Genomic DNA, 13,524 nt, shown 5'->3' with positions numbered 1-13,524 from the left:
TTTGATTTTTAGCATAATCAGAGCCTTGAAAAGCAGACTCTTAAGTTATTGGCTTAGTGTCCTGAACTGCAGCCTCGGATGTCCTTCACCTCTCCAACCGCTGCTAGACACACATACTCATCAGCCACCCATCTCAAAGGTGCAGAAAACCCTGTGGAGGTCCCCAATGACTACTTATTCACTCAACCAAAAGCGGAGTCTCCAGCTCCTGTGACCCTCCCCCCTCCAGCATACTGGAGCTTTTTTTAAACCTGAGCTGAAGCTCAATCCCTCCCCAGTCTCCATGACACCCTTCTTTTTCCTCCCTTTTTTTCTGGCCTCTCCTTCACCCAGCTGGCTTCTCAGGCCGTCCGCCCCTTTACTGTCAGTGGGCTCCACAGTTCATCACAGTCTATCACCACGCCCTACACACCCGTGGGGGCTCACACTGTCCATGCATTCCAACACCTGCTTCACCCTAACCTCCCAGGTCCTTGTCTCCACCTCTGAAGTTCCTCCGGAGCTCCGGCTGGAGCCCACAGGACTCCCCCCAAGAATCCAGAGAATCCCAATGCGTGACCCATGTCCCTTCTGGAAGACGACACATTCCCCATCTCAGTCACAAACAGCACTACCCACGAACCTGAGCAAGCCAGGGACATGAGAGAACAGCTCTTCTCTCCCTCCCCACGCCCAACCCCCGTCACCCAGCAGTCCTTGGCTCCAAGCAGTCACTGCAGGGCTACCACTTCCTGCCCGGTGCACACAGCAGTGTCACTTCACTCATGCCTGTGCAGTGGCGGCCTCCAGAGTGAGGCCACTCCTCTGACCTCTCCTCTGTATTATTTATCTGAAAGAGTTACAGAAAGACAGGCAGAGACAAAGCTTCCATTTGCTAGCTCGCTCCCCAAACGCAGACACAAGTCAGAAGCCAGGAGCTTCCTGAGGGCCTCCCAGCAAGGCCCAAGACCCAAGCACTTGGGCTGTCCTCTGCTGCTGTTCCCAGGCGATTCGCAGGGAGCTAAATGGGAAGTGGAACAGCTGGGACTAGAACCGGCGGCCACATGGGATCCATACGGGATGGCATCACACACCTGCAGTGGTGACTCATGACTTCCAATCCCCAAGTGCAGCAAGTGCACAACTCCTCGGCGCCTTGTGCTGCCGCTCCCTGAGCCTGGGACATTCACGCTCCTGTACATGTGCAGGCTGAGAAGCCCTCACAGCCTGCACGGCTTCTGGGTCAGCATCTGATAGACTGCACCAACTCCAGGCTCCAGCTCTGGCTGCGAGCTGCTCTGGGGCAGGAATCCTTAGCCCTTTTCATGACTTGGTCATGCTGTGGCACAGGATGGTAGCCTGTCCATGGATGGGAATCAGAAATGCTTGTCAGTGTGTAAGTACCAAGAAAGAACAATAGAGCAAGCATTAGCAGGCTGAATCCAGCAGTGCGTTGTTAACGACCACTGTGACCAACTGGGGGTTATTATGAGGATTTTAAAGATGTCTCACCAATAGGAAATCAATGGGTACAATTCATATTAATAGATCTGAAGGAAAATCACATGTGTATCAACCAAAACACTAAAAAGACAACTGGAAAATATAAAACCAACAACAACAGGAAATCAAACAGGAATTGATGGCCACTTCCTTCACTTCTGAAAATACAGAGCTATTACTACAAAAGTCAACATGCTCCTTAAAGGGAAAAGTTTTTACCAATACTCACTATATCACTAATATGTAACATTGTATTATAAGTATTAAACAATGCAATAAACAGAAAACAATTATAGGCATCTCCATTTGAAGAACGCGTTTTAAAAAAAGACTTATTTTTATTGGAAAGGCAGATTTACAGAGAGAAGCAGAGACGAAAGAGCTTCTATGTGCTGGTTCACTCCCCAAGTGGCTGCAATGGCCAGAGTTGAGACAATCCGAAGCCAGGAGCTTCTTCCAGATCTCCCACACAGGTGCAGGATCCCAAGGCTTTGAGCTGACCTCTACGGCTTTCCCAGGTCACAGGCAGGGAGCTGGCTGGGAAGTGGAGCAGCCCTGATACAAACTGGGGCCCCTATGGGATCCTGGTGGATGCAAGGTGAGGACTTTAGCCACTAAACTACCGTGCCAGGCCCTGAAGAAGGCATTTTTTAAACTGATTTTTTAAAGATATACATATATAAATTTTTTTTTTAATTGGAAAGTCAGATATACAGAGAGGAGGAGAGACAGAGAGGAAGATCTTGCGTCCGATGATTCACTCCCCAAGTTGTCACAATGGCCGGAGCTGAGCTGATCCGAAGCTAGGAGCCAGGAGCCTCTTCTGGGTTTCCCACATGGGTGCAAGGTCCCAAGACTTTGGGCCATCCTCAACTGCTTTCCCAGGCCACAAGCAGGGAGCTGGATGGGAAGTGGGGCCACCGGGATTAGAATCAGGGCCCATATGGGATCCTGGCACGTGCAAGGTAAGGACTTTGGCCACTAGGCTACTGCACCAGGCCATAAACATTACATTTCAACGCAATAATCCCATCTACAGTGAGTGTGGAAGAAATCATTACAAGTCAGGGATTTCTTTTTTTTCCCCAAAGTGAACTAAGTCACTATAAATGAGCGTGTTGGTTCGCAACTGAAAATGTCGTTCAAGGAAATGCCCCGAGTGCAGAGCGCGGGAGAAGAGATGACTGCGCGTGTCCCTGCTGGCAGTGTTTTGAGAAAATCTTAACGTGTTCCAGAAATTAGGAAATGATGAACGCCGCAGGATTTGGTCATTATGGGGAGATCATCCAGTGCTCTATTGGCAGCTGCTGCACCCGAAATACTTGTGCAGATTAGAGGAAGCAGAAGAGGCGTGTCTTGTGAGAGGATGGCAGCCAGAGTACCTTCCTCATTCACAAGCATTTAAAACACCACATGCATTTTATCTAAAGTTTTAACATGGCTTTGCTGGGGATGAACTCTAGAATAGCTACTATTTTTACACACACACACCCCTTTTGGGGCCGGCAACAGGCAGAACTGTGTGTGTATGTGTGTGTGTAAATACCTCTCTCCCCCTAAGTCTAGACTTTGCTGAGCTCTATTTAGGGGTGTCCCCCTCCCCCCGACCCCCGGTTCGCATCTTTAACCTCCAAGAGGCATTCCTTTCTTTGATGTCTGGGACTCCTGGCCACCCTTCTCAGCATGTCTGCCTTAATCTGCCTGATGTTTCTGGGGCATACATGGACTTAGAATATGTGACTGTGGAAAAAAAAATCAGATAGGAATGTAGTTCTGGACTTTTTTTTTTTCCTTCAACATAAAAGAATGTCTTTTATTGATATGGAAATGAACAGATGTCTGATAACCTTCAGCGAGCCAACCCCTCCAGGGAGCCTCTCCCCAGGCTGGATGGATTCACAGGGCTCTAGACCAGCCCCAGACCCTCTCCCCATTTCTAGCTATGTGCCTTGACAGCCCACAAGATGGGAAAGGCATTCTTGCCCGCCAGACAGCAAGTGAGGAAGTGATTTTATCTTTGCATGCTGCAGCACTGCCATGGGAGAAGGGATCTTTCTCCCTTCCAAGGGCAACGCTTCACACAGTCTCCATCTTGTAGCTGACCAGTTGCACCAGCACTAAAAGAGAAATGGCAGAAACCCAGGCAGCAGCCTTTCACAGTGCAGGTAATAAAAGTCAACCCTGTTGTTTTATGGTCTGCCACAGGACACGGGTCCCTGCATTCCCAGGTTCACAGCCGCGGGAGAGGATGACCCATAGCGCCAGGAAAGCGGCCAGGACTGCCAAAGGCTGCTTCGTTATTAAACCTGCCTCTACTTGCTCCACTTTTTTACTAGAAAATTCCGATGCAGGGGCCAGCGTTGTGGTGTAGCAGGCACCAGTTTGAGTACCTGGATGCTCAACTTCCAATCCAGCTCCCTACTGTTATGCCTGGGAAAGCACAGCCCAAGTGTTTGGGTCCCTGCACCCACATGGGGGCCTAGAAGAAGCTCCTGGCTTCACATTGGCCCAGATCAGGTCATTGTGACCACTGAGGAACAAACCAGTAACTCTTTGTCTTCCTCTCTAACTTTCAGGTAAGTTTTTAAAAACAAAACTCCAACGTAACCATGGGGAATCCAAATTTATTAGCATCCTCCTCTGAGCTCCATCCCAATTTGTGCCTCCTCTCACGTTCTCCCTCCCTAGTTACATTCAAGTCATATTGTCTTTTTCAAAAAAGATTGTTTCACCAAAAGGCAGAATTACAGAGAGGGCAGAAAAAGAGATGCAATGTTGGTTCCCTCCCCAAATGCCTGCAACAGCCAGCAGCTTGCTCCCATACCCCCATGTGGTGCACAGGCCGAAGCAGTTGGCCCTTCCCCCACTGCTTTCCCAGGCGTATTAGCAGGGAGATGGATCGGAAGTGGAGCAGCCGGAACTGCTGCACGTTTCAGATGTCAGCGTCATACAGGTAAAGGCTTAACCTGCAATGCCACAATGTTGATTTTCACGTCCTCCTGCCTTCAGCCCTGAAGCCCTGTCCTCCACAGTGGCCAGGGCCTCCAAGAGTGCTCACAGTGCATGGGCACTCTCAGGCCACCAGTGTCAGTCACTACCTTCTGGAACCGACCAGATTCCCCCACAGGGAACCCCCTATCTAAGCAACAATCCCAAAGACTGACCTGGGAAACTCCAAAGGGCTAGCTACCTACCATTGCATACAGTACTGAGAACATACATGGGGAAATCACTGAAGACATCAGGAACTCAAAGTTGACAGTGTTTGATTAAAACAAACAAACAAACAAACAAACAAACCCTGGCGTTTTGAAAAACAGGCATGTGAAAGAATCTCACCTAAGTATTCATGGCCAGCCCTCACATCTTTCCCCTTAGACAACAGAAGCACTTGTTGAACCCCATGTTAGGCTGACATTTTAAGTTTGAAGCAATTTTTTTCTTCAGTGCTATCAAAGAAAAAGTTAAAACGGGGGGAGGTATAGATGGGGGAGGTATAGATGGAGAAAGAACCAAATAAAAAGGATCTCGGGTGTTTTTTTGCCTTTGACTTCTAAGTGCCTGCCTCAGAGACGCTCACTGCCACCTAGTCGAATTTAACACTTCGATTGAAGAAAAGTATTCCCCAAATGTAGTTAAGCATCTTAAGTGAATTACGAAGATAATTCTTGCTAATTACCCCTCAAAAACATGTCTTTATCTTCCAGACTCTCACTCTCCAGGGCTAACTGCATGTGGCAGTCACAATGACTTCACCTGTTCTAATGAGACTTAACTCCTGGGCATGCACAATAGCATAATGGTTAAGGTCCTCGCCTTGAGCGCACCGGGATCCCATATGGGCACCGGTTCTGGTCCCGGCAGCTCCACTTCCCATCCAGCTCCCTGCTTGGGGCCTGGGAAAGCAGTCGAGGACGGCCCAAAGCCTTGGGTTCCTGCACCCGCGTGGGAGACCCAGAGGGAAGTTCCTGGCTCCTGGCTTTAGATTGGTGCAGCATCAGATGGAAGATCTTCCTCTCTGTCTCTCCTCCTCTCTGTACATCTGCCTTTCCAATAAAATAAATAAATGTAAAAGGAAGGAAGGAAGGAAGGAAGGAAGGAAGGAAAGAAGGAAAGAAGGAAAGAAGGAAGGAAGGAAGGAAGGAAGGAAGGAACTTAACTCCTTCCACACCCGAGGACTCACAGTGGGCTCACAGCCCTCACCTGGTGGAAGGACTCCACATGACCTGGTCTCCTTGCCAGGGTAAGCCAGACAGCGCGTCCACTGCGGTTATGCTGTTGCAGACACTGAAGAATGGGTGTGCACAGCAGAGAATGGGTGTGTACGCAGTCCCAAAAAGTGCCACCCCTACAGACAGAAGGAAGGCTTGGAGTTCAGTCAGAGGCCCCGGAACGCACAGCAGTACCCTGACTCCTCACACCTGCCGTCCGCTTCGCTGAGCTGATGTGCTTGTCCAACACGGGCAGCCTCATCACCGTGCCACTCATGCAAGCAGGCTGAGTGGTCCTTAGTGGCCACCCTGGGACTTCCCGCCCTTCCCTCGCCTTCCCAGGACACGCAGTGTGGGCCTAGAGCACTGAGGCTCCGCAGATCCAACGCTGCTTCTGAGCCATTAGTCAGCAGGCTCATCAATCAGTTCCTAACCTCACGTGTATTGCATCATGTAAATAAACCAGGTGAATGGGTGACTGCATCAGGCTGCCTCCTGGAACACGTGCATGTATGTTCCAGGCTGCTACAAAAAAATAAAAGAAACAAAATTCCAGAGTGTCAGGATGCCCTTAAATGGCAACAGATGCATTTAATTTTCCACATTTGTTTCTTTTTCCTGGAGATTTTTCTTTCTTTTCCCTTCTTCCGTTTTCATGTCAGGCTACTGTTCGGTTTACTTTTCCACATGACCAACATTCAAACATCATCACACACAGACCCTATTAAAACAACAGGTCCTCAAAAGGTTCAAAATAACAGGCTACAACTTAACGGAATCCCCAAATACCAGGTAACACGGCAGCTTTATAAAGCCAGGTGCTTCCCAGGTGTATCAGAGCGTTCGCTGTCATGCTATAACCTCACACGCCCTCGTTTGTGGCACTCAACAGCAAATGCAAATAAAGCTTGCCCTGCGAATGCGTCTAGGGTCTACACTAGCCATCCAAACACACTCCCCACGGGGACAAGGCCTGTTGATGCCCATTGTTGGCATCGCTGTGCCTTGAAATGGGAGGCAGAAAATCAACGCATATTGATGAGCGGTCATGGACTCAGTGTTAACACTTCAGGACCTGGGACCCAAGGTGAGGGAAGAGCTTTCAGATTCCCAGAGATTAAGTTTGGGATGTCCTGGCAAGAGTTAGAGTCAGGCTACAAAATGGCATCCTGACAACGAGCCCTAGGTTCATCGTTCCTGAGCCAAGCTCGGGCGCAGGACACCAGCTCTCCTGGAGGCACTTGTCCAAATTTCACACCATCTGTGGTATCTGTGGCTGTGAAGGCATCTAGATTGTGCGTCTGCGTAAGCAGGCAGGCCAGATGCCATCATTTCTAAAGCCACGCGACTCAAAAAGCACAGTTTCACTCCCAAAAGTCAAAGCCAAAAGAAACCGCTATCGCTATCGAACACAGAAACCTCCACGGAGCACTCCTTTCTTCTTTCTTTTTTTACCAGCGAGTAAAAAAACAAACAAACCAAAAAACAAAAAACCTCTTTGAAGTGTAAGAGTATAAATATTATCCTTCGACAGTACTCAGACCCAACAGGGCAAACAGGGCAGCACAGTGACACCCCCAGATTCAGGGCGGGTTGCCATGGAGAGCCAATGGGTTTTTGCCCGAAGCGCGCCAACCCCAACGCGCTGCCGGCAGCTGCCATCCACCTCGGGCTTAATGGGCCTCAGATGGACACGGAACCTCACGGAGGAACTCTCCCATCCACAGCATTGTAAAGGACCGTGCGTGGGAGTGGAGAAGAAGAGGCCAACCAGAGGCCCGCAGACCCGCGCCGGGTGAGCGGGGCGCGCCGCGTGGACCCTGACACGGCCCCCTCCGCCCGCGGGCGCCCCCTCAATTCCGGAGCCAGATCCCGGGGCCCTGGACCGTCCTGCGCCTCCCCCGCCCCGGGGCCGCCCTCCGGGCCCGAGTCCTCCCCTCCACGCCGCTCACCTTGCCGGGGAAGGGCCCCGGGAGGAGCAGCTTCAGGGCCTGCCTCTTCAGCTCCACCAGGCGGGCGTTGCAGTTCTCGCACCAGACGCCGCGGTCCGAGCCGGGGGAGGAGCCGCCGCCGCTGCCCGAGCCCGGGGAGCCCGTGCCGAAGCCCGGCGAGCCGCCTAGGGAGCCTGGCGAGCTGGTGCCGATGCCCGGGGAGGCGGGACCCGGGGAGCCCGTGAAGGAGCTCGGGGACGAGGTGCCCGACCCAGGGGATGGGGTCCCGGAAGAGCCGAGCGCCGAGCCCGCGCCCTCGGGGGTGGGTCGGCTGCCGGCGCGCGACTCCTCGTAGGCTTTCCGGTACCAGCTCTCGGGGGAGAAGGGCGCCGCCGGTTTGGTGGGCGAGCAGACTTCACTGACCTGCGGGCGAGACACGCAGCGTCAGCGGCTGCACGCGGGCCGGCTGCTCGCGCGCCCCAGGCCTGGGCCGGGCTGGAAGCGCCATCCGCCCGCGGGGACCCCAGGCGCCACGGAGGGGCCGGCGGACGCCCAAGGGCGCCGGTTCGGGACAACTCTGGGGCCAAGCAGCCCTGTCTGTCTCATGAATTGTCCCTGAGTCCCCGCCGCTCGGGTCACCCCTTGCGCCCGTCCCCAGGCACCAGCGGAATCCTTTGGGGTCAGGAGAAGAGCTCGCTCGCGGGGGTCCATGTAGGGGAAGGCCCTGCATTCGGCACCCACCTCACAGGCAGAGTCCTGTACAAGATCTCCGAAGATCCTGCACAAGCTGGGGAAGAAACCGTGACTTCTAGATTTTCAGTATTATTCATTCGGGGTGCAACCCTCGGGGATCCTGCAGGTCACGGAACGGATCTCCCAGTTTCAGAAGAAACTGGCCTGAGGAAGCGCAGAAAATTCACCGGGAGACCCTCCTCCTTCCCCCTCAATTTTCGGCCCACTCTGTCTGCAAGTCTAGTTATTCTGGGAAAGTTATGGGTGCCGGGGGAGGTAGGAACCAAGAGGACAGAAAGGGGAAAAAAAATCCGCGAGCGAGGCTAACGCGCGGGCGTGCTGCGGGCTGACCCGCCTCCGAGCGCGCACGGGCCCCGGCGGAGGCGCAGCTGCAGCGGGAGCAGGGCTCGGGGCCGCGCGCTGCCTGCCGGCACGCTGGGAGCTCCCACACGGGTCCCGAGAAGGGGCCGGCTAGCCGACCCCGTGGGTCTGGGTCCGTGTGCCCGCTGCGTGCCCAGCACAACTTACCGCGTATTTCTTGCCCCTGGTGGAGACCGCAAGCCTCTCTTTATTTCCAGCTACGGAATTCATGGTTGCTTTTCCAGAGGAGAGTGTCTCCGGCTCCCTTTCACCACTACTGGCTACATCCAAGGGGTCTCACGCGACCCAGCTGCGTCCCCAGTTGCGCGGGGTGGGGGCTGTGCTTGGCCCGCAAGTCAAGATTTCCTAGCGGTGGAGAGGGAGGGGGTATAAAAGCCACCGGAGCCCCCCAGAAGTCGCAGGCGCAATCTGCGGAGAAGGGTGTAGGTTGCTGCTTCTTATTCTCTCCCACTGCGTTTCATCTTCCTCTCGTGCCTCCTCCAGGCACGCGTCCTCCGACTGCAGTCACAGCCGGACGACCGGCGGCGTAGTCCTCAGCTCAGCCGGTCCGCCCTCCTCCTCCTCACACCGGGAAACCGAAGGGGGTGCAGGCGGGGTGCGCCACTGCAGGATGCCGGCGAGCCCCCTGCGCCCCCGGCCGGACTCCGTCCGCCCTGGAAGCCTGCGGTGGGAACTTGTCTCCCTCACCGAACGTGGTTAACTGAGTTCAAAGAAAATTCTCCCAAAATATAAAGATCCAGGCTCGGGGAGGAGCCTCGGCGTGTCGCCGAGCCAATATGCGCCGGTCCGTTTCGCCTGACAGTTGCGCGAGGGCAGCAGGGAGAGGGGGCGGCTCCGCGTGGCCCGCCGCGCCGTCCGTGGTCAGCGCGCGCGTGTGCGCCGGGCTGCAGCGCCGGGCCCCGGGAGCCTCGGCCCCGCCACGCGGGGGCCCGCCGCCTGCCTGCCGCTGCCTCCGCCGCCGCGCCGGCCGGGATCCATTTTATGCCGCCGCGCCGCTGCCTGACATTGCAAGGGCCGAGAGCCGGGGCGGGGGTGGGGTCGTAAATCTCGCCGGCTGCCGGCAAGTTGCTGGCTGGCGGCCCGCCGCCCGGGCGCTAATGAAGCCGCGCCGCGCCGGCCGGGGGGCTGCGGAGCCGCGAGCCAGAGAGCCAGCGGCTGGACCGAGAAGCTGCGCCCGAGCCGCCCCCGCCCCCAAGTTCTTTCTCTTCCTGGCGAGGCGTGCAGGTCTGCCTTTGAAACGCCGTGTGAAAGGGACTGAGTCACAAACAAGTCCGCAAACACACACACCGGGTCCTCCCCCCGCCCTTTGTTCTCCCAGACCTGCCCTGCGCACCTCTTCTGGACTTGCCCTCCCCCCGACTGCGGGGCCGTGGGCGGACTCCCTCCGGGACCCCAACCCCCGGGAAAGACTCGGGGTAGTGGGGGGTCCCTGGCGCCCCGCCCGCCCGCCGGGGCCCGGAAATGCGGTGTGTTGAGTCACCCAAGCAAGGCTTAGGGACAGGTGAGCCCTGGGACCCCGAGGGGCTCCGCCGGGCAGGAGAGACGCAGGGACCAGCCCGGCGGCGGCACGGGCGCCGCGCGGCACAGGCGTAGGCCTGGAGAGGGGGTGTGGCGCCATCTGGCCTTGGCCTCTCCTTGCCGGGGGTCCGTCCTTGTGGCCCTCTCCCGCACGCGGGGTCCGCAATGTGTGAGTGTGGCTTGGGGGTGGAGAGGGGTCTCCGAGGCACGCACCTATCCCCCACCCCCACCCCTGCTCCCCGGCCCTAGAGCGCAGGAAGAAGCCGGCAGATGCCAGGCTCCACACGTGGCTGCTCCGGGGTGTCATTTTTCATCTCCCGGGAGGGACATTGCTTCTGGCGAGCCGGCAGGTCCATTTTGTCGTGACCTTTAATTAACACCCGCGAGATGGCCCGCGCGGGCCCGGGGATCACGTGAAGTGTAATGGCATCTCCGCGCCCCGTAGTCCCGGCCCCGGGCGAGGAGGGGCGGCGAGGGTGCACGAGACGGGCACGGCCGGCGCTGCGCAGCTGCTGGCGTCCCTCTGCGATAGGGGACGAAGCCGAGGGGCCCGGGAAGACCACTATTGGTTGGAGGTGGGGGAGGGTACGGGAGCACTGGGGCGACGCCGCCCTGGCTGCATGCCTTCCTCGCAGAAATTCCTGTCGCGCCTCCTCGCGCTGCAGACCTCGCGTGGGAATCTTCCACAACTACCAAAGCGCGATGAGAAGGAGATAAAAATGAAGACGTCGAGAGCGAGGTGGAAGTTTCCGTGACGTTCCTACTTGCCCAGGGGTAGCGATCCTACCGATAGAGGACCTGAGAGGGCCAGGTACGCCTCCAGGCAGCGCGCCCGCGCCCGGCCAGCCACATCAGTATTCCGCCAAGACTTCGCGGGAAAATAAGCATCGCCATTAGCTAGGCGCCGCTGCTCGCCGGCCGAAACGCCGCGCGTGGCCGGGGAAAGGAACCTGCGAGCGAAGGCGCGGAGTGGGGCAGGCTGGTGTAGAGGGCGAGCTGCCCGGAGACGCGCCGTGTACCTTGGAGACCGCTGAGCCCGGGGCTGGCCTGATTTGCTTCCCGGGAGTAGCCAGGGCCCCAGAGCGCGTCTGGCGGGCTCCGAGCGCCCTCTGTTGATGAAAGCGTATCACCTCAGGTCCCGCGAGTGTGATTTCGGCATTTTCAGTGGATGGTTTGATAGAGCGAAACGTGCACATCTTCCGTGTACAAATCTATTGATTGCGACAAGTGTATACGCGCGGTTAAGCCACTCCCTCCGTGAAGATACACATGCCCATCATCTGTCTCTTCCCGGGCAGGCCCCACCCTCTAATGCAATCACTGCTCTGAGGTTGTCCACATAGATTAGTTTTAACTGATCTTTGTGTGTGTGTATTTTAATTCATAGAATAAAAATTGTGTCGATTGTTTCAATTAACATTGATTTTTAAAAAACATTTGTTTATTTGACAGAGTTACAAAAAGAGAGGGGGACACAGAGAGGTTTTCGATCCACTGGTTCTCTCCTCAGATGGCCACAATAGCCAGTGCTGGGCCAGGTGGAACCCAGGAGCTTCTCGCAGATCTGAGTGCAGTGACCCAAGTGGTTACACCGTCTCGCACTGCACCCCAGGCCATCAGCAGGGAGCTGGAAGTGAAGTGAGCAGCCGGAACACGAACGTATGCCTGTATGTGATGCTGGCGTCACAGGTGGCAACTTGACCCAATATGCCACAACAGTAGCCCCGGAAAATTTGGGGTTTTTTTTCCATTTCACCTTGTCCCCAACATGGATTTTTCTTTCTGTATGCTGATTTTTTTTGTCGTGTTACTCCCTCCATCATCCTGCCTCTTCTTCATTGAAGAACCCTTAGTTTTCTGTTTTCACCCCCTCCGATTATGTTTATAATTTACACCTTACTTTTCATGGGTATTTAAAGTTAGCACTGTGCTATTTCACATAAATAATAAAATTCCAACAATACCAGTAAAGTTTCAGTTTACCTCCTTTTGTGGTACCATTTGGATTTATGCTTGTATCAACAAGCATCATAAGACCCACAGTGCCAGTCATATTGATTTTACTTAAATAATCTAGTGCCATTCAGTAAAACCAGAGAAAGGTTTTCCTATTTATCCAATTTGACCCCTTTTGGAACCCTCTGGGCTTTCTTTCCTATAGCACCAAGTTTCTCATGGGGTCATTTTCTTGTGGCCAAGAGCCTCAGTCAGCGTTTCTTGGGTTGGGGCTAACCAGTTCTCACACTCTTGGTGTCACTCTTGTGTGGCACGGAGTGTGGTGTGGGGGCGGTGGTCATTTGGCTCTCAGCCCCAGTGAGGATGCCCATGGCCTCCTGGCAGTCCCTTCTTTGCGCTCCAAGGCAGCAAGCAGCTGGCAGGGCATGCTCCCACGGGTCTTCCCCAGGTCCTTTTCCTCTGCGGTGCTTTGAAGATTGTCAACAACCTTGGACTTTCAGCCATCCGACCTTGGTGTAGTTCTCTTGGTAAGCATCTTGCTCAGGACTCCCTGAATTCTTCCAAGCGAGAGCTGATGTGGGAGTTTTTTCACCAAATCTGAGGGATCTGCAGCCATGGTTTATTCAGATATTGTTCTCTCCTTGCCTGTAACTCTGACCACATGTACATTGTGCCATGTACATGTAGACTGTGCCATGGGTGACAGGCTCCACTGGCTGTTTCCATTTCTACCTGTGTTCTACAAATTGGATAATTTCTACTTACCTTTTTTATTAAAAAAAAAAAAACATTTATTTGAAAGGCAGAGTTACAGAGAGATGGAGAGAGATGGATCTTTTTGCTGCATTAGTCCTCCACATGGCCACTATGGCTGAGACAGGGCCAGGTGAAAGCCAAGAGTCTGGAGCTCCATCCGGGCCTTCTGCATAGGTAACAGGGTCCAAGCATTTGGGAGATCTGCTGCTGCTTTCCCAGGTGCATCAGCTGGGCACTGGATGGAAAATGGAGCAGCGGGGCTCCCCACTGGTACAACAGTATTCACTGACCCTTGCTCCTGTTGTCTGTAATCTTCCATTAACCCTTACTAGTGAATTTTTCATTCCAAAGGTTGTATATTTTTCCTTCTCTGTTTCTTTTCCTTCTAAAGTATGACCAGACTACAGTTACTATGGCAGCTGTAACATGCCTGTCTGAGTTCCAGCATCTGCCTCATTGGGGGGGGGGAAGGGGTACCTTTCTACTGACTGATGTTTCTCTTGACTCTGAATCACACTTTCCTGTTTGTTTTCATAGATATTTTCCTATAGGCTATA

General features: G+C 54.5%; 1 protein-coding gene across 1 annotated transcript in view; it reads right to left on the bottom strand.

Moving 5' to 3' along the window:
* Positions 1-9,846, bottom strand: part of KIF26B (kinesin family member 26B) — a 441,533-nt gene extending 431,687 nt beyond the window's left edge. Inside the window, exons 1-2 of the mRNA XM_004578491.2 lie at positions 8,885-9,846; positions 7,646-8,047 (exon numbers count right to left, since the gene is read on the bottom strand). Of these exons, the coding sequence (XP_004578548.2) occupies positions 7,646-8,047; positions 8,885-8,947 (465 nt within the window). The 5' untranslated portion in view covers positions 8,948-9,846. The remainder of the gene's footprint in view (positions 1-7,645; positions 8,048-8,884) is intronic.
* Positions 9,847-13,524: the final 3,678 nt, after the last annotated feature.

The sequence above is a fragment of the Ochotona princeps genome, chromosome 10 (assembly GCF_030435755.1).
Source record: "Ochotona princeps isolate mOchPri1 chromosome 10, mOchPri1.hap1, whole genome shotgun sequence".
NCBI classification, from domain to species: domain Eukaryota; kingdom Metazoa; phylum Chordata; class Mammalia; order Lagomorpha; family Ochotonidae; genus Ochotona; species Ochotona princeps.
Note: the sequence above shows the minus strand (reverse complement) of the source record. Positions and strands in the feature narration are given on the sequence as shown.